General features: G+C 35.0%; 1 protein-coding gene across 4 annotated transcripts in view; it reads left to right on the forward strand.

Annotated features, from left to right (window-relative positions):
- Window positions 1–21,742, forward strand: part of DYNC2LI1 (dynein cytoplasmic 2 light intermediate chain 1) — a 40,035-nt gene that overhangs the window by 2,463 nt on the left and 15,830 nt on the right. For all 4 annotated transcript variants that reach the window (XR_004231688.1, XR_004231689.1, XM_003758306.4 and 1 more), the window contains exons 3-7: window positions 7,714–7,748; window positions 9,396–9,465; window positions 12,154–12,242; window positions 20,175–20,361; window positions 21,385–21,453. Coding sequence is in view for 2 of the 4 variants with exons in the window: in XM_003758306.4 (XP_003758354.2) it covers window positions 7,714–7,748; window positions 9,396–9,465; window positions 12,154–12,242; window positions 20,175–20,361; window positions 21,385–21,453 (450 nt within the window). In the remaining 2 variants the exon portion in view is untranslated. The remainder of the gene's footprint in view (window positions 1–7,713; window positions 7,749–9,395; window positions 9,466–12,153; window positions 12,243–20,174; window positions 20,362–21,384; window positions 21,454–21,742) is intronic.

Here is a 21,742-nt window from a genome sequence, read left to right on the forward strand (position 1 = left end):
AGCATTCTGCTTATTATTTTTTTTAATAGCCTTTTATTTACAGTTTATATGTATGGGTAACTTTACAGCATTAACAATTGCCAAACCTCTTGTTCCAATTTTTCACCTCTTACCCCCCCACCCCCTCCCCCAGATGGCAGGGTGACCAGTAGATGTTAAATATATTAAAATATAAATTAGATACACAATAAGTATACCTGACCAAAACGTTATTTTGCTGTACAAAAAGAATCAGACTCTGAAATATTGTACAATTAGCTTGTGAAGGAAATCAAAAATGCAGGTGGGCATAAAAATAGGGATTGGGAATTCAATGTAATGGTTTTTAGTCATCACCCAGAATTCTTTCTCTGGCCGTCTGCTTATTATTTTTATAACACAGTAGTTTTCTATCACAATCACAATCCACAACTTGTTCAGGCCTTCTCCAATTGTTGCATTGCCCTCTGTTTACCCCTAATTTTGATTAGGCCCCTTGAATGGATCCTTCAGTCCATCTATTTTAAATAATAAGTCAAAGAGCACTTTTTAAGCATTATGTGCCAAACACTACTATTACTGCAGATTGATAGCAAGCTCAGCCCAGAGTTGAACAGGAGGAAGGGCAGCCTTGATTGAATTTGGGAAACTGTGTAGTCCATTTAGTCATCCTAAGCAGCTTCCTGAAACAAAGTCAGAATTTTTAGTACTGGTATTCTTCCAGTGGAGATGCAGCATAAAGTAGTGGCTCAAGAGCTGGTCTTGGAATCAGTGACACATCTGTGTGGCTGTGGACATGACTCCATCTCTTAGCATGGGAGCCCCCTCTCCCATTCTGACTTGTACAAGAACACAGTTCAGGAAGCATAGATAGATAGATAGATAGATAGATAGATAGATAGATAGATATCCACATAGGGCATTTCCTCTGTCTTGAGTAGACTGGCAGCTGTTCTGCTCTTTACCTTCCCCTTCAGGGAAATGGCCTGAATGGGTTGGAGCAGGGCTTAAGCCCAGGCTTTTGTCATTCTGGAGCTGCCTGTCTTGGAATTCATTGCATAGAACTGTCCCTTAGACAATCTGGTGAAGCCTATTGATGATCCTCTTCCCTAAATAATATTTTCAAATGCACAAAACAAAAATATTTAGAACTTCAAAGGATACCAATTACATTGAAATACAGTTATAAAAAAATTAAAAAAACAAATTCACAAACCAAATCACAGATTAGGGCTTCCTGTTTCCCATCTCCCCCCGCCCTGACCCCCATCATTCTAACAGTCATGCTAGAAGTCAGAGAACTCCAAAATCCCATAAAACATAAAATTCCTGGTGACCCAAAAGAGCAGTGGAGAGTCTTAGTATATAGCACAAGATTTTCCAGTTAGAAAGCACTTAATTTTAGTGATTTAATTGAGTGCTGCTAGACTTGAATGCCTCTTAAATACTGTCTGAAGAATTTGCAAATTACTGTCTCCAGCCTCAGCTTCTCTTCCAAGGTCTAGACTTGTCATTGTCTCTGGCATAACTGCCCTGTTTGTGTCACTAATGCCTCAAACTAAACTCCTCATTCTTCCCTCAAAACTTGCTCTTCCTTTTTCCTTCTTTTCTTACCAGTATTACTAACCATTCTTCTAGGCCTGAAACCTTTACACTCACTTTGATCCTTTCTGCCTAGTTTTCCACAGGGAATTAGTCCCAGTATCTATAATCTACCTCTGTGAATTTGTTTGCAGCCACTTTTCCAGCCTTATCTTTGACTATTTCCCTTCTCAATACTGCCCTGGAGCCAAATGGTTCTACTTGCCTTTTCCTAAACATTCCTTTCTTTTCACTTTCCTCTAGGGTGCCCTGGATAGGGTGCTTCCCATTCTCCTATTGAAATCCCAACCACATTTGCTCAGGCATAGTTGAAATATGTTACCTTCTCTGGGAATCCTTTCCTGAGTCTCCCATGTTTTATTTCTATGTCATTTTTTTTTTTTTTTTTTTTGCTTCTGTGTCTTTTTTTTTTTTTTTTTTGGTTAACTCACTGCATTCAGTTTTATATTCTAATGATTTGTATGTGTGTGTTCCCTTACATGATCATAAATTCTACTAGGATGAAGACTAATATGTGTTCATTTTTATATCCCCTAAAAGTACTTAGAACAATGTCTTGCTTATGATAAGAGCTCAATAAATATTTAATGAAAGAAATTGAATATACTTTAGCTATCTACTGGGATGTAGAAATAGCTTATTTATACAGAATGCTTTTTCTAATAGTATTTTACGAATCAGGATTTTATTTGAATATAAAACTGCAAGTTCTTCATTTAAATTCAATGTGTTTGTCCAGGACTATGACAAATACCCATTAGAAACAATTTTCATGAACTGTGAGTTATTTGGACTACCATTTCAAAGTTCTGGAAATTTGAATTTCATCCTTTATTCAAGTGTTGATGATCTTAAAATTAACATGAACTTTTAGAAACAATTTTGGGAGTTTTGGATATATTCAAGTGATGATACAAGGTAATGATTAAATTATTTTATTTTGATTTTTTTCCTAGGAATTTCTGGTGAATTAGTAACAAATGATTCCTCTTATTTGTAGAAATTGAAATCATAATTGACTATTAGGCCACCCAAATCCAATAATTAACTCCTCTTTTTCCTCTCTAGCTACAAGTTTGAGGAAAGAATACTATATGTTATTTTTGAACTATTAATTAAAATCTTAAGTGATAGAAAGGTTAAATATACTTGCTATTATATATTTTGATGGTAATTGTGAAATTGATTCCTCTGAGTATTTTTTACTTAAAAGCTTTATTTAGAACTCATATGATGATCAAAAATTTCTTAATTATTTCTTCATTTTGCCATTCAATCTGTAGTTCATTTAACAATGCTTTATTGAACATATATGCAAGGCACTACTAGATATTTGTAGATACTAAGGTGATTAAGATAACAGGTAATGATAATCTGCTCTTATGGGCTTTAGAGTCCACGTAGGGAATCTCAAATCATTTCTACAATATCCTCCTCAAGTGGACATTGAACCTTTATTTGAAGACCTTCAATGATGGGGAGCCCCCTTCCAAGGCAACTCATCCCCTTTTGGACAACACAAGTTGCTCAAAAGTTTTTCCTTACCTCAAAACAAAATCTACTTCTCTGTGACTTCTATTTGCTCACTGTTCTTAGGTCTGCTTTATGGGATCCAGCAGAAAAAAATCCCTTCTACACAGGGTAGTTTTTCAAATATTTGAAGACATGCAACATGTCCTTCAATCTTCTCTTCTCCAGGATGAACAAGTCTAATTCTTTCAACCAATGTTTTCAAATTCTCTCATCTTTCAGATGACCCTTTTCTGGATATATTCCAGTTTATCTGTCTTTTTTAAAATGTGGTGTACTACATTACTATAGAGGTGGCCCAACAAAGTCTGAATATGGCAGGGGACTAAGTTTCTCTACACTATTTTTTAGCTGCTATGGTGACTGGTGACTCATTGAACTTATAGTCCACTAAAACCCCTGAAATGTTTTTCATAGAAATTATCTAGCCGTGTTTTCCTTATCCTGTACTTGTAAAATAGGTTAAACACAAACATAAGACTATATTCATCTCTATAAATGCTTTCTTATGTGAATTGACCTGGCCTTGTACTCTATTGACATCTCGCTTGATCTAGATTCTGTCATCCAATATATAGACATCTGTGTGTGGGGGGAGGGGAAAAGAAATGTAAGAGAGAGATAGAGACAAAAAGACAGAGAGACAGAAACAGAGACAAAGAAAAAAAAGAGAGGCAGAGAAAGTTTTGATTGATTTTTTTTTTGAATTTGATTTTATTAAGAATTTTTATATTATGCTCTTACTATGTACCAGGCACTGTGTTAAAGGTATAGGATATAAATAAAAGCATGCTGAACCTCAGAAGGCTTACAGTCTAATGGGAGAAGACAAAAAAGGGAGCTGGAAAGGGAAGGTGGGGACTGCCTTGTGATGACATTGCTGGAGATGTCTGGAGCGTGTTATGGAAATCTAGAATCCAGAAAATTAAGGTCAAAGCTGACCTATCAACATCCAGGGAATCTAGGGAAGTCATAGAATTTCCCAATGGGGAAGGAGTACAGGTTATAACCTAAGTGGAGATTCAGGGATACTTAAGGATGGGTTCTACATTTTAAAAAGGAGCTTAAAAAATGGGAGAATTTCTAGAGGATGGTGAAGGGCCTTAATACCATACCATATGAAAATCAGTTGAAGGAACTGGAAATTTTTACTCTTTTTCAAAATAAAGGGTGCAAATCAAACTATGCTTCTTCACTCTAGCACAAACTTTTTTTTACATAAGGTTTTTTTTTTATTTTTCAAAATACATGTAAAGATAGCCTTGTATTCCAAAATTTTTTCTCTTCCTTTCCCCCACCTTCCTTTCCCCCACCTTCCTTCCCCAGACAGCAAGTAATCCAATATAGGTTAAACATGTGCAATTCTTCAAAACGTATTTCCACATTTATCATGTTGCAGAGGAAAAATCAGATGAGAGAGAGACAGAGAGAGAGAGAGAGAGAGAGAGAGAGAGAGAGAGAGAGAGAGGAAAAAGGAAAGTAAACATAAAGATAAAAATACTATGTTGTAATCTACCCGATTTAGTCCCCATTGGTTTTTTTTTTTTTTTTTTTTTTCCTGGATGAAGAGACTCTTTCTACCACAAGCTTAGTGGAATTGACCTGAATCACTTTATTGTTGAAAAGAGCCACATCCATCAGAGTTGATCATCACATCATCTTGTTGCTGTGTACAATGTTCTCTTGATTCTTCTCACTTAACTAATATCAATTCATGCAAGTTTCTCCTATCTTTCTGAAATCATCCTGCTGATCGTTTCTTATAGAACAATAATATTCCATAACATTCATATACCATAACTTATTCAGCCATTCTCCAACTGATGGGCATCCACTCAGTTTCCAGTTTTTTGCCAATACAAAAAGGGCTGCTATAAAAATTTTTGCACATGTCTATCACAAACTCTTAAGACGGATTGGTCTTTTCACTGTTGCTTCCCAGAATTTCTATTCCAACAACATTTTATCCTTGTTGGTAAGAACTATATTAAGAAAAGAATTTCCCCTTATTTCCTACCCCTTTGTGAGATGAAATTATCATCCAGGTAAATCAAGAAAGTATTTGCTCCTTGTGGCCTTTGGCAGCAAGAGAACTCTAGCAATAGTCTAGATAATTAAAGTCCCTCACCATCAGGAGAGCACAGTGTGTGCTGGCCTGGGAAATCTGTTTCCTAAACTCCTCACATCCTCTCCATTTTTGTTTAGATGGTCTATGTTACATTTTCTGCAATTGGACTTCTGGCTTCAATATCCCCCCCACCTCCCTACTCCTACTTCCCTACTAGATATAGTTTTATCTTCTGAATATACAAGGTTACGCCACACCTCCCTTTTACCTTTAGTGCTTCTTTCAAAGATGATCGACCCTTCTAGAATCATACTCCATCCATGGATCTTATCCTATCAATTCAATAATAACAGCGTTCACTGGCACAAAGCCAAACATGACTTCCTGAGGCCCTGCAATGGAGACTCCTTTGGCTGACTCCTTTCTGGCATTTGATCTTCTGTCAGCTCCTGACCATTGTAACTGTTATTTTTTTTCTCTTTTTTTGTAGCTGTTCTCCAGGCCCCGCGCTTGGTGGATGCACAAAAGGCAATTTTCTCTTTCTCCTTTCACTTGATTAGAACCCAATTGATTAGATTTGCAAGACACCAAATAAATAAATTCTTCAAAATCATTGTTCCTGAATGTCAGGCTCTCTTTCCTCCATGCCATTGGTAATAATGGAAAAACCACTGTTTAACTTTTAACTAAGAGAATTTCATAGCACTACTCTATTTTAGACAGTTTCATCTAACATCAATGTGTGGGATCAATGAGAAATGGCAGAAATCAAAACAGGGAAGATTAGTGAAGCTGTTGCAATAATCCAAATAAGTTATCTAAGGCTTTATTTATGCCCTGATTAGGTAGTGTCATGGAATGTATATTAATGTTAGGTAGTGTCAGGAATGGAGATTTTGTAACACTTTTTAAGGGTAGAATTATCAGGAGCTGGTGAGTCAGCATGGTAGAAAAAGAAGATGATGAAGGAAATGTAAGAGTTGAATGAAATTTCTTGGTCACTGGGAAGAAAATGATACCTTGAAAAGAAATGTGAAAATCATTTAATCTCTCTATACCTCAGTTTCTTTATCTTTATCTGTCAAAGGTGAAAGGTTAAGTATTCCAGATCAAAAATTCCCTTTCTGTACTTTTTTTGTGCATTATGACTTCAAAAGATAGTATCCATTTTTAAGTGTGTGCACAATATCTAGTTTCTCAAATTAAGTCTCATGGTGGCATGGAGATGATCCTGAGTTTTCTTTCTTTTTTTTTCCCTGAGGCAATTAGATTAAGTAACTTGCCCAGGATCACACAGTAGGAAGCATTGTGTTGGGGAGGTCAAATTTGAACTCAGGTTCTCCTGACTTCAGGAGTGGTGCTCTCTCTGCTGCACCGTCTAGTTGCCCTCTGAGTTTTTTTTTAAGAGTACTTATTTTACAGGATTTCTAGCATAATCGTGAAACAGAGATTGAATTCTCTTTTCTGACAACCAGCCTGCCATCCATGTTTGGGAATGCTCATCACTTAACATGTTGATCATCAATGTGTGATTTTTTTTTTTCCAATCAAAACAACTTGTGGAAATTATTTACTATGATTTGTGATGTTCTATGGTTATAAGTGCCAGCCGTCATTGGTAAAGGAGGTTTCCTCATCTGGGAGAACTGCTGAATGTGCTAGTGAAATCACAGGTTCAGTCACTATCTGCAGTCCTGTATGTGTAAAAGTATCACATAGATTTCTAAATATTGCAATATAATCTGCCATTTCTCATAGTATAATCATCTGTTTGGAATAAAATTCTAGTTAAAATTTTTTAAGTCAAGGTGAGTTAATTTTGAAAATTTAAAATTCATTTTGAATTGAAAAGTCAGATGAATTCATGTTTTAGAACTCAAAAGAAATCTTCACAAGTATTCTGTCCAGTAAACCGAGCTCCAGAGATGAAATGACGTGGCTGTCTATGGTTACAGGCTTGGCTATTGGGAGAGCCCATATAATAGCACACCTCTGGTTCTTAGCTCAAGACCCTCTTACTGTCATCCTGTGAGAGAAAGAAATGCAGATATGTTTTATGCTAGAACTAAAAGAGCAGAAGAAGATTTGGCCATACTCCAGTGTCTGGAACTTGTACATTTTGTACATACTTGCTATTGTGGTCTTATTATTATTTTATACTTTCTCTTTACTTCCATCTCAATAACTGGGATAAGAATTTTTTAAAAACCAGTAATCATTAGCTTTTCCAGTAATTAGCATCACCGAAAAGATAGGAAGTATAAGACAGCTGTCAACTTGACCACTAATATAATGTGGGATTTGCTGTTATTTGTCATCTTCAAGACTTTATAATTACAGTAATAGCAGTGTAGTTGTGGTCTGATGGAAAGTTGACAGTTAACTTTTCCTACTTAGTAGTAAGAATAATTATAAAAAGTTTCCAGGTATTTTATTATTTTTATTAGTAAAACTATCTAGGGCCAAAGATGTGAACAATTATATAAATTTTGCTTTGGGGTGATATTAAACACGTTCTTTTTTTTAATTTCTAGGGCAAGACTACTATTATTCTAAGATGTCTTGACAGGTATGTCTTAACCTTTTATAAAGCATTATTATATAGGTTAGTTTGAGACCTAAGATGGGCATCCACTCAGTTTCCAGTTTCTTGCAAAACAAAAAGGGCTGCTATAAAAATTTCTCTACTAAGAGCCTCTAAGGTTAATACTAATACACAAATACAAATATCCTTTTCATAGTTTTTTTTTATCATTTTTTACAAAAACCCTTGAAAGCCCTTGTAAAGATATATTAAGCAGCATCCTGGGAATATAGTAGGCAATGGCCTGTTTTCTTTTCCTGTCTTGTCTTTGTCTCCCAAGGAAGTTTCCATCTTCATTGCTAAGGCTCCACTATTTAGAAGGATAATCATATCCATTCTGATAATATGAATATGCTATTGAAATGGCCTATTTTTGCCATGGTATGTTGAAATTATTTTTATTCCATATTTTTCATGATTATCAAAATGTTTATCATGCATAATTTATCATTTGGTGTATTTTGAAGCAAGCCATTGCTCCTCAAATTAGTTGCACCAGTGTATTAGTGTATATTTATCTTTCTTTTTAATTTCAGCATCTCTTTTTTCAAGAAAATGTTACAGTGGGCAGCGTTTGGTTTGGAGCCTTCAGGGTTGAACAATACTACTCATTTTTAAAATATTCTTGAAATTTGCATGTAGTAAAATCTTGCCTTTGTGTGAGTTCTTTCAGCCAGAGATTATTTGCTTGGAAAGAATCATGTAAAGTAGCATTTGCTTCATCTTTCAAATACTATTAAGCATTACTCTTCTATGCAAATCTGACATGTATATTTTTTTTATTTTAGACAGTCTGCATAATTATTTTCCTATCATCTAAAGTGACATTGTCTTAAGAACTATAAGCTTCGACAAAATACATTATAAACCTGAAAATCCTTTGTATAGAAATTCTCTAAGATGGAACTTTAAAATCTCATTTATAAATTATGTATTTTAATTAATTTTTAGACATTCTATATGGAATAGTAGAATAAAGGGCCAGCCTTGGAGATGGGAATATCTGGGTTCTAGTCCTGTAGTTGAAACAATACTAGCTCTATGGCTTTGAGCCAGCCCCTTAATCTTCTATGAAGTTGCCAAGAGCACTGAGATAAGTTAATATATAATTTGTTGGTCTGTATTACTGGAAGAAATTTCTATATTTGGAATTCCCCACACCAATAAAATCACAGGTCTAGACCAAAAAAAAATTATACATATATATATATATATATATATATATATATATATAAATGCATGTGTATATCTGTCTGCATTTATATACACACATGTATATGTTCATGCATAGATGTAAACATAAACACACAAATATATGTATGTGTAAATGCATATGTATTCAGTTCCTCATCTGTAAAATGAGTTGGAGAATGAAATGGCAAACACTCCAGTATCTTTGCCCAGAAAATCCCAAATGAGGTCATGAAAAGTTGCATGCAATTGAACATACACATACACACACACACACACACACACACACACACACCAATTATCATTGTATCTGTATAACACAAGCATCGCTTTCCTTACTGTTGATTAAAGCTTCCAGAAAAAAACATGATAAAAACTGAAATGATTACATTAGAGTCTGGTCCATGTTTCCATGTAACCCATCCTGTCTTTGTTGAACAGAGATGAGCCACCAAAACCAACCTTAGCTTTGGAGTATACTTATGGAAGAAGAGCAAAGGGACATAACACAGTAAGTGTCCTTCGAAATGACTCCGTTCGTCAGTTGACAAAGCAATGATCACAGTGACTTTCTTTTTCCAGTGTCGTTCTTATTGTCAGTCTGTCAACAGAAATTTATATGAAGAATGCTAATTGTATATTCTAGTGCTCTTCTGGTACATGTTTTATGTTGGCTTCTTTTACACCGCGGCTGGGAGGCAGCCATGGGAGGCTGGGAAACTGTTTTAGTTTCTGCTTTATTGTGTCTTGACTATGAAGATCAAATTCATTTGGTAATTTGATCATATATTTCTCTGGCACATAAAGGATTTCTTTGGTCTAGTATGACTCTTTCCCACAAATGAGAAAATTATTGTGAATTATCATCTGTCTCCCAAAGGAATTGCTAACGGAACAGTTCATGTGAGCTGGTTATATTTATAAAAATGTGCTGCATACATAAAAATATAAAAATTTGCATTTCAAGTGTCAGATACCAAAGTCAGTAATAAAATTCTTATTTTATGTAGATCTTTTGTTTTCCCTTGCTGTAAGTGTTTGATGATAAAGTGCTAGGAACAACTCAGGATCAGGGAAAATAACCTGGAGTAAAAGCCTAAGAAAAAAATATATAAATATGTAGGGAAAATCTGAGATGTATAACTCACAAGAATCATCAGATCATCTTTTTTTGTCCTTAATGTCTTGAGTCTTAAATCATATATTTAAGTATGGGAAAGAATTTTAAAATTTCACATAGCAAATAGTAAATTAAATGATGTTTTCCAATGGGTAAAAAGAGAAAAGTCCTTTTTCAATCTGTAATCAGATACAAACAACAGAACAGAATAGCTGAGGAGTTGTTGGTGCAGAATCTGGAGGGAGAGAAGAATATTAGTAATGAAAATGTTTCTTATAAAAATGGCATCAGTAACCATTAGCCTTTACCCAAAATATTGACTCATAAAGGCTTATATTGGTTGTTCTTATCTAATTTCCCAGGGTTGGAGAGAGGGACAGAGAAGCTGGTACAAATCATTAGGGGCAGAAGTGTTGCATATATTTTTTGTCTTTCTTGGTGTTATTGTCATTTGTTTTTATATCCATTGTAAAATTGGTGCATTTCAAAGAAAATAATCTTGATATATAAAATGGTCAGTTATCACTAATCACCCAAAGAACTACTTATTAAGAACAGAATATATTTTCATTCTTACCAAAATGAAATTTTATTTTATGTTCAGTATATACACAGTTATGAATAATGGCTTGTGAACTTGTGCCATGAACTGAGAATTTCTAATTGTTTTTCTCTTTATATGGATATCAGCTTCTGTGTTTTGATACATGACAGGAAGCTTCATTTGATAGCATGCAGTCGCAGTTTCCCTGCATTGATTGTATATTAAATCTTGCTTTTTTAGGAAGAAAGTAGAAGCTTGGAAAATTGGGATATAAATTTTTGTTATTATGGTAAAAGATGTATTTTAAATTATTTATTCCAGATATAGATTTTTTTTACCAAAGATAAAATTTATTTTAAACTATATTTTGTAGTCTTCAAGTAAATAAAGTACATGTCAAAATTATTAAAAAATTTAAAATTTGTTTGAAAAACAAAAATCAGTTGCACTTTGCAAGTAGTTAATCTGCTCTTTTCCCCTCCTAACCTTTTCTCTCTTTTTCTCTTCCTCTTGCTTCACTTCCTGGGGAGCTCATCAATTCTTTTCCTTGTTTGACTCCACTCTGTGCAGCTCAGTCCTTCCAAATATTCCTGAGATTCATATAGCAATAATAACAATAACAACAACATTTATATGGTCCCTACTAAGTGCCAGGCACTGTACTAAACCCTTTACAAATATTATCTCATTTGATTCTCACAATGTACCTGGGAAGCAGTTATCATTATTAATCCCATTTTACAGTTGGGGAAACTGAGGCAAACAGGTCATGTGACTTGCCCAGACACAGTAGTTGTCTAAGGTCAGATTTGCACGTGGATCTTCCTGTGGATCTTCCTTTTCAAGACCCTACCCACTGGACCAACCAGCTTCAAAAGCCTTTACTCATTTTATCCTCACAGTAACTCAGTGATGTAGATGCTCCCATATCATGTTCTGCACTGTAAAACCCATTGTGCCAAGTGCTTGTCCTCCAGTGTCTCTTCCTTAGGCACTGCATCTGTATGTTCTTAAGTACATATAGCGATCCTGAGGGAGAAGGTACAAGAGGACTTGGGCAGGGAAAACCTTGGAAAGAGGGGTTCTTCAGAGGCTGGCATCCCCTTCTATATCCTTCCTCTCCCTCCCCCTGCTTTGGTTATTATTATTCCTGTTACCCTTTTAGTTCCCCTGTATAGGTTTCTGGATGTTTTCACAAAGATAATCAGCTCATTTTAAAGTAAAATTTAGGGAATTTTTTCTTGAATACGTATCGTATCCTAGGCATTTATATGCATGTGTATAGTGTTTAATTTTCATTCTTACCCTGTAGATTCTCCATAAAATTGGGGTTCTGGTGTCTTTGAAATTAGAATAAACAGGGATCTAGAGAAGATAGAGGAGCCAAAGTTTGTTCCCAGAAAAGGATTTAATTTGTTGATTTCTATATGGAATTATTATTGGTTAGTATGCTATGAAGCATTAAAAGCGTTTCTGTGTTTTTGAGAAATGAAAGTTTAGTAATAACATGAAGGAAATTTTCCCTTCCTTTCCAGCCTAAAGACATTGCTCATTTTTGGGAACTGGGTGGAGGAACCTCTTTGTTGGACTTAATCACCATCCCAATAACAAATGAGACTTTGAGGTAAGTGAGCCATTTATATGATACAAGGGTTGGTCTGAAAAAGCTAATGGTCAGTAAATCCTTAGGGCTCACAGAAAACATCAGTTTTATATATAAAAATATATATAATATTTATATATATAATTGCTTATAAAACTGATATTCCGTTTTATAAGCAATTTTCACTATAATATGTATTTTGTGTATGCTGTATGTTGGTACTTCCTTGTTGACAGTATATATTTAAATAAGTAGGTTCAAAATGGCTAATGTTGTTTATACGTAAGTAAGCCCATTAAACAGAACATGTCAAGCCATACAAAGGGGGAATTTTACAGATTAATTTGAAAAGCATCTCATTTTCCAACTCTTAACCCATGGTGAACCAGCTCAGCCCTCTGGGCTCTGTCCTTAGCTAGAATTTGTAGACCTCTGACTTTTAAATGATCATAGCTTGGACAAAAATAGTGTCAAGTGTCAAGCAAGAGAAGGCAGTCTCTGGGAGGTTGAGGCTAGGGGTTTCTTATTTATTTGCTGACAGTTTTAAAAACAAAACTTTCCAAAGCCTCTTGTGATTGTGGTTGTGTTCCCTGAAAATCATTGCCACATGTTGGTCAGATGAGATGGGACATCTCTCAGTGTCTTTTGAAATTCATCCTAGCCAACAAAAACAAGTTTTCAAAAACTGCATTATCATCATCAGTATGAACTATAGCTACTATCATGAGCCATATATCTACACAAACACAGCAGTGGAATTTGAACTCTTATCTGGTGAATTTGACCATATAGACAGCCAGATTGTCGGGATCATCTGATTCTTAAATTCTGACCCAATTAAGTCCTATATATGTTTCTAGATTCCAAGGTGATTGGAAATCCCACTTTCTTATTTGTATATAACAAGGTGTTCCTGTTCTGTTCCACTAGTTCATACCCTCACCACCTCCTGCCTGGACTAGTGCAGGTGCAGTCGTTTCAGATCTGCTTCACCCCAATCCTTTGTCCAGGTTGCTGCTAATGGGATTTTTTGATGTGGTTTGACTATCCACCCCTTCATCCAGTGAATTTCACTGTACCTCAGGGTTTAAATGCAAACCCTCCTATTTAATTCTTTGAAACCTGACTTCTTCCTATCTTTTCATGATTCTTACACTTTGTTCCCTCTCATCCTTTTTATGGCACAGACATAATGGTTGTTTCTCACACACCATGTTCTCACTCCTATCTGCATACCTTGGCACCTGCTGCTCTCCAGGGTCTGGAATGCTTTCCTTACCTGACTTTCCCTTTTAGAATCTCTGGCCCTCTGTCCCCCTCAGGGGTAGAGCCTCTCCCTCAAAGGCTAACTTCCATCTACTCAGAGATAGTTCTTATAAATCAGTGCATCTGCATATATGGGCATGTAAATGGAGCAGGGGAGAGATTGCTGGGCTCAGACACTTAGTAGTTATATCATCCTGGGCAAGTCACTTAATCATATTTGTCTTAGTCCTTCATCTGTGGAATGAGCCGGAGAAGGAAATGGCAAACCCTCCAATGTCTTTGTCAAGAAAACTCCAAAAGGGGTCATGAAGAGTTGGACAGGACTGAAAAATGAGCAACAACATTATTCACATATATATTTATATGTAGCCTCTTCTATCAAAGACACATCTGAGGCAAAATCTGATATTGTATGCAGTATTCCATGTTTAAGTTCCTTGAGGATAGATACCAATTTTTTTTCTTTTTTTTTTAATGTATCTTTGGTATTGGACATGTAGTAAGTGCATAATAGATGCTTGTTGATTGATAGATTTGATTTGCTAACTTTTCAAAGGTTTTTTTGTGGCCAGAATCAGCTTAGCAACATTGATTTCTTGTACTGGATAGGGTCCAATTTGAGAAATAGCCTTGCCAAGTTTTTACTGATACAACTTATGTTATAAATAAATAGTCAATCATAAATCAACTCTAGATACATTCCAGAGACATGAGCCATTTGTAATAGAATGTTTCCTGCTGTTTGTTTCCTTGTTGGGTTTTTTTTTTTTTAATTTGTGGCTTTTTCTCTTATCATTTGTAAAAAAAAAAAAATTAACATTTCTTCTTAAAAATGTTGAATTTGAAATTCTGTCCCTCCCTGCTTTTTCCACTTCTTGAGAAGGCACACAATTTTATATAGATTATACAGGTACAGTCATGGAAAACATTTCAATATTAGCCACATGCAAAAGAAAATGCAGACCTAATAATAATAGTAATAAAATTTTTAAAAGTATGTTTCAATCTGCATTCAGACTATCAGTTGTTTTCTGAGAGATGGAAAGCATTTTCATCATAAGTTCTTCAGAATTGTTTTGAATCATTGTATTGCTGAGAATAGTTGTCATTCATATTATATAATCATTGTATAATACTACTGTTTTTTTTTCTTTTTTTTTTTATTTATTTAATAGCCTTTTATTTACAGGATATATGCATGGATAACTTTACAGCATTAACAATTGCCAAAACTCTTGTTCCAATTTTTCACCTCTTATCCCCCACCCCCTCCCCCAGATGGCAGGATGACCAGTAGATGTTAAGTACATTAAAATATAAATTAGATACACAATAAGTATACATGACCAAATCGTTATTTTGCTGTACAAAAAGAATTAGATTCTGAAATATTGTACAATTAGCTTGTGAAGGAAATAAAAAATGCAGGTGGGCATAAATATAGGGATTGGGAATTCAATGTAATAGTTTTTAGTCATCTCCCAGAGTTCTTTCTCTGGCCATAGCTGGTTCAGTTCATTACTGCTCCATTGGAAATGATTTGGTTGATCTCATTGCTGAGGATGGCCAGGTCCATCAGAACTGTTCATCATATAGTATTGTTGTTGAAGTATATAATGATCTCCTGGTCCTGCTCAGTATAATACTACTATTATTGTGTACAATGTTCTCCTGATTCTGTTCATTTCACTTTGCATCAGTTCATGTAAGTCTAAGGTTTTTTCTGACAGTGTTCTCATCATTTCTTATAGTAGAATAGTATTCCATTGTGCCCAAAGAAGAACTGGAACTCATGATTGAACATCAGATAGACAATTTTGATTATATTAAGTTAAAAAGGTTTTGTACAAACAAAATTAATGCAAACAAGATCAGAAGGAAAGCAATAAATTGGGAAATCACTTTTACATTTAAGGGTTCTAATAAAGGCCTCATTTCTAAAATATTTAGAGAATTGACTCAAATTTATAAGAATTCAATCCATTCTCCAATTGATAAATGGTCAAAGGAGATGAACAGACAATTTTCAGATGAAGAAATTAAATTATTTATAATCATATGAGAAGGAGCTCTAAATCACTATTGGTAAGAGAAATTCAAATTAAGACAACTCTGAGATACCACAACACAGTTTGGCTAAGATGACAAAAAAAGACAAGGACAAATGTTGGAGGGGATGTGGAAAAACTGGGACACTGATACATTGTTGGTGGAGTTGTAAACAGATCCCACCATTCTGGAGAGAAATTTGGAACTATGTTCAAAAAGTTATGAAATTGTGCATACCCTTTGACCCAGCAGTGTTTCTACTAGGCTTATGTCCCAAAGAGACCTTAAAGGAGGGAAAGGGATTCACATATGCAAAAATGTTTGTGGCAACCCTCTTTGTGGTGGCCAAAAACTGGAAAGTGAGTAGCTGCCCATCATTGGAGAATGGCTGAATAATGTTATAGTATATGAATGTTATGGAATATTATTGTTCTGTAAGAAATAATCCGCAGGATGATTTCAGAGAGGCTTGGAGAGACTTACATGAACTAATGCTAAGTAAAATGAGCAGAACCAGGAGATCATTGTACATGACAACATCAGTGTTATATGATGACCAATTTTAATGAATGGGACTCTTTACAGAAATAAGATGATGGAGCTCAGTTCTAATGATCTTGTGACAAAGAGAGCCATCTACATGCAGAGAAAAGACTGTAGAAACTGAATGTGGATTATAACATAACATTCTCATTCTTTTTGTTGTTGTTCGCTTACATTTTGTTTTCTTATTTACTTTTTTTTGATCTGATTTCTCTTGTGCAGCAAGAGAATTGTATAAAAACATTTATACATATCGTATTTAACATATATTTTAACATATATTGAATTGCTTGCCATCTAGGGGAGGGGATAGGTAGGAGGAGAAAATCTGAAACACAAGGCTATGCAAGGGTCAGTGTTGTCAAATTATCCATGCATATGTTTTGAAAATAAAAAGGTTTATAAAAAAAAAGAATAGTATTCCATCAAAATCATATATTACAACTTGTTTAGCCATTCATCAGTTGATGGACATCTCCTCAATTTCTAATTCTTTACCACCACAAAAAGAGCTGCTATAAATATTTTTGTACATATAGATCCTTTTCTTTTTTCTTTGATATCTTTGAGGTACCATGAGTCATAGTGTTGTTGTGTCAAAGAATTTGGAATGCAGAACAATTTATAGACCTTTGAGCATAGTTCCAAATTGCTCTCCAGAAGAATTGTATCAGATTCACAGCTCCACTAATAATGCATTTGTGCCCCAGTTTTCCCACATTCCCTCCTTTTCTTCTTTGTTTTAAAAAGAACTTCTGATGTGTTTTGTCTATTGATATAAAAGTTAACATTTTGGTTATTTTAGGACGTTTGAACCAGGCCATTTAGTACGAAAGGTTAAGATATTTATCTAAGAAATGGAAATGAACATGGTTCAGAGTCCTAGGAATGTGCCTGATTTAAACTGCATTGAACCTAGTAGGGCAGAATTAGACAATTAGTTTGCCAAAATTATGCTTCATATTTAATGTTAAAATGTATGATTTCACAATTAAAGAATATATGTCAAAATCTTGTGAACACAAATCCAATTATGCAGCAAAAAGATACTGCATATTGAAGTTTTTTGAAACTTAAATTTGTTTAAATTTAATTACTTGAATTTAATTTAAGAAATTAAAAAAAAAGAAAAATTGGTCATTTTAATGTGTTGAAAACCAATTATCTCCATTCAAAAACATTTTTACTAGGTTGTTTTTCTTGTAACCAATCCTCCACTAAAGATTGATTGCCTGCTCTGGAATAATGGGTTCTCCATGTTGGGATAGCGTTGGGTTCTCAAAGACTCTGGAAATATAGTGTAAGCTTGCGCAGCTTATGCCAAATTGTGTGTCGCTTATCTGACTATCTCCTAGTCCATTTCAGACTCCTTGCTCAGTTGGCTGCAGCTTGATGGATTTTTTTTTTTAGCCTCAATAGCTCTTAAAAAAAAAAAAAAGAGTTCTTATTTCCATCTTTTGTTATTACATCACCTGCATTCCCCAGGGTCTCTCTCTATCCTCCCCTTCCATGACACCCTGAGATACACTGGTGTCTTCTCCGTTTCCCTTATAATAACAAAGAAAGGGGAAAGCTCAGCAAAGCTAAGGAGCATCACAAAACTTAATGTGATGTGCAACATTCCACACCCATCATTCCCATCTCTACAAAAGCATTAGGCTGGCATCTTCATAGAGCTTTTTTTTTTTTTTTTTTTTTTTGGTTCCCCAGCTTAGTCATTACAATTTCACAGCATTTAATTTTGATTGTCTTATTGTTCCTTCCATTTATGAAGAAGTAGTCATTGAATGTATTCTTACTGCGATTCTGCAGACTTCAGTTTGAGTCAGCACACATAATTCTTCATGTGCTTCTCTATAGTCATCATATGAATAATTTCTTATGGCATAGTAGAATTCTGTTAAATTTATGTACCATAACTCATCTAGCCTTTCCCCAATCAATTGAAATTTATTCTATCACCAATTCTTTGCTATTACAAAAGTACACTATAAATGTATTTGTATAGAAAGGAGCTCTTCTCTCTCTCTCTCTCTCTGTCTCTCTGTCCCTCTGTCTTGCTCTCTCTGTCTCTCTCTCTGTCTCACTCTCTCTCTCTCTCTGTCTCTCTCTATCTTGCTCTCTCTGTCTCTCTCTATCTCTCTCTCTCTGTCTCTCTCTCTCTGTCTCTCTGTCTCTCTCTGTGTGTCTCTGTCTCTCTCTGTCTTGCTCTCTCTGTCTCTCTCTCTCTCTGTCTCTATCTCCATCTCTATCTCTCTCTCTCTGTCTCTCTGTCTCTGTCTCTGTCTCTCTCTCTCTGTATCTCTCTCTGTCTCTTTCTCTTTTCTTTTCTTTTTTACCATTGAACTTTTTGGGGTACAAGCTTAAAGACAGACTCAACAACTCTTTATGACCACTTACTAAGTAATAAAGAAATTTGATCTGTGTCATTGATGAGTATTATACCTGGATCAATGAAATGATAAATCCTTGATTTATGTAAGTATGAAACTTATGCCTAATAATTTTCAGCTATAAAACATTTTATGCTTATAATTTGAAATGTTTATATGTTTACAGTATGAAATATTTTGCTATATTTCAATTCAGTTCAGAATTTATTAAGGTGTTTGGCATAAACACCTTAATCTGGCAATTTGAAGCACTTTATGTTCTGGTCCTGTGGGATGGAACTACCATTTATTGGAGGAGGGGAAGGAGGTTTCTTGTATTTTAAAATTTGTAATTGTGGTAAAAAAAAATATGCATTTTCAAATTTTAGTCCCTGCTTGCTTCTCACTCCTGCCAGACAAGAAAGCCCTAAGCTGTTAGCTCTAGAAAGAATCCCTGGGCTGTGCTTCTCTTTGAAGTCTTCTGAATTTTTTATAGAGCTTGACCTAGTATATCTAATGCCATATTGTTGGATCCTGGAATTTATCCATATTCAGAACTTCCCAAGTCTCCCTAACATCAGTTAACAGACTGGATTTGGGAATATTTTAAATTCTTTGTAGATGAGATTCTCAGAAGCAGCGGTAGAGATAAGATGGCAGACTCCCTCTGATGATCTCAGTCTGCACACGGCTGCTGACCGGGGCACTGCCCCTGCTTCTCAGCCCCAGAGAACAGCTGCCCAACCGCAGCTCACAGGAGACTCCGGGACCTCTCAAGGTCCTGTCATACTCCACAGTAACAGCTTTCCTAGAGGGCTATGGCCCATCCCCACCTGTGAGCCACCAAATGATGGTGTTCCTGGGCTTCCTTGAGACTTATATCTTTGTTAAAGCATTGAGGAGCCACAGCAAGAGAACTACAACAGCCAGTATCAAGGAGAGTCCCCACTTCAGGATGCTCTCCTCCCCCTCTACCTCCTCCTCTTCCTCTTTCTTGCCCCTTTAACTCCTCCCTATACTTAGCTGTGTATGTCACTAGCGCAAGGTCTAATACATAGTAATTGCTTAATAACTGTTTTGTTGAATTGAATTAATGAGGTGTGAAAGGGGGATAGGGAAGAACCAAGAAGGAGTACTGCATAGTTGGTTCTTGTGATTTAAGCCCTAAAACTAGGACATCTGCAACTTATAGAGCCTTACTCCTTCTTAACTACCTATTTCCACTTCCTACCTCGTGGTGCTTAGTAAATCCACTTCTTAAGACAAAACCTAAGAAGCTTACTGCCTTTAGTGAATATCTGTAGAAAAAGGGAAAGAGGCCATGTCCATTCTCATGCCCGTGTGGGAACAAAAACATTCAGTTAAAAGGAGAAAGGGAATGGTGTCTACAACCCAGGAGATGCTTCAAGGGGAGAAATATTGGAATCATCTGTTGGCTCTGATCACTCAAAAAGTATATTTTAATAATGACGTAGGAAAGTATTGGGGCAAATTAAGATAAAAATTAATTAAATTTTTACTACCCTCATTCAACCTGATCCTTCCCCAAGTGGAGTTTTATATGTGGAATAATCTGTGATTTCCTCTCCCACAGCTCCCTCCTGCTTCCCCCCTCTTGGCAACATTCTGCTGCATATTTTAAGGAAACATTTCAATATGGTCAGTTTGGAAATGGGAATTGTCTCGGGATTTTTAAAAAACTAAACATCTTTTGCTCCTTTAGGACATTTTCCTTAGTTCTTGTTTTGGATCTTTCAAGACCCAATGACCTTTGGCCAACCATGGAAAGTCTGTTGCAAATCACAAAAACCCATGTAGATAAACTCATAGTGAAACTGGGCAAGACCAATGCTAAAGCAGCTTCTGAAATGAGGCAGAAGATGTGGAGTAATATGCAGAAGGACCATCCAGTAAGTTTTTTCTAGAGATTTTTCCTGGAATCTTAAATCTAAAAATAGTTAAAGACAATAGTCATGAACCTCACGAGCAAATTCTTTAGATTTTTATACGTCTTGAAATCTTTTGGATGCTGATGAATCTGTTCACTGGAAAATTATACCAGCTAAATAAAATCTCAATAGAGAAAAATGAAATTAAAAAAGAATCCTGATGTCTTCTTGTTAGACATCTACTGTGATTGTTATGGCATGTTACAGCAGTCAAAAGAAATAGAGTTTTAAAGTAGTAGTTTGATATTGATTTTATAATCTCTTTAAAATAAAGATAAAAACTAGACTGTATAAAAGTCATCTGGCAAGAGATTAGATGTAGATACAGATTTAAGCAAGGAGTGGAATTATAACAGCCTTCACCTCCACTATATATTTTGCATTCATTCAGATGTCTGTCACATAGTCACTGTCTTTTGATAGTCTGACAACTAATTAAATTATAAAGTTGCAGTGATGGTAATACAAGTCCTTTAAATGCAATTGTGAATATAATCTTTTGGAAAATTTAAGAGTGCCCATATCTAATGCAAATATTTGTTATACATGTTTTATACATTTAATAAGGTTCATATCTACAGAGTATAAATTCTATTATAACAATGCAAAATGGAACCCACAGGAAGAAATGTTTCACAAGAAAATGTGGAGAATGAGGAAAAAAAACATAAATAGATAACTGATGTAGGAAATGAGGACAAAATAGTTTTTTTAATTTATAGTTAATATCAGGTTTTCCTATTTTAACCTCTGGAAAATATAACAATAAACAAATACTGATATGAATTCTGTTTTGAGAAAAGTATCACTTTGATTGTTCTACATTCTTTCTTATGGACAAAACAATTTAAAAGTAAATACAAATTAACATTCTTATGGTTTCTCAAGTTTTAGAAAGATTGTTTTTGTTTCTGAAAACACAGTAGGTTCTCAATGAATACTTGATAGAGTGAATTGAATTCTACAAAATTTATTTGTTAATAGGATCGTGAATTAATTGACCCATTTCCAATTCCTCTGGTGATAATTGGAAGCAAATATGATATTTTTCAGGTAAGTAATTAATTTTTCCATTTTCAGTTTTGTTTTGCTCTGTATGCCTGTTTATGCAGAAATACACGAAGAGTAATTAAGAGAGATAAGAAACTACCCAGGTAGACTGATAGATTATGAATCCATAACTGAAAAAGGAAGAGTAGAGAACCACAAAAATAGTAGTCAGGATGGAAATCAGGTGGGGCAAATTACTTTGAAAGAAGACAAAAAAAAATTCAATTTTTCACACAATCAGTGGAATTTCCTGGATTTTATTTTAAAAGTTGTTGAAAATTAGGTTCATCTA

Source organism: Sarcophilus harrisii, chromosome 2, assembly GCF_902635505.1.
Source record: "Sarcophilus harrisii chromosome 2, mSarHar1.11, whole genome shotgun sequence".
Lineage (NCBI taxonomy): Eukaryota > Metazoa > Chordata > Mammalia > Dasyuromorphia > Dasyuridae > Sarcophilus > Sarcophilus harrisii.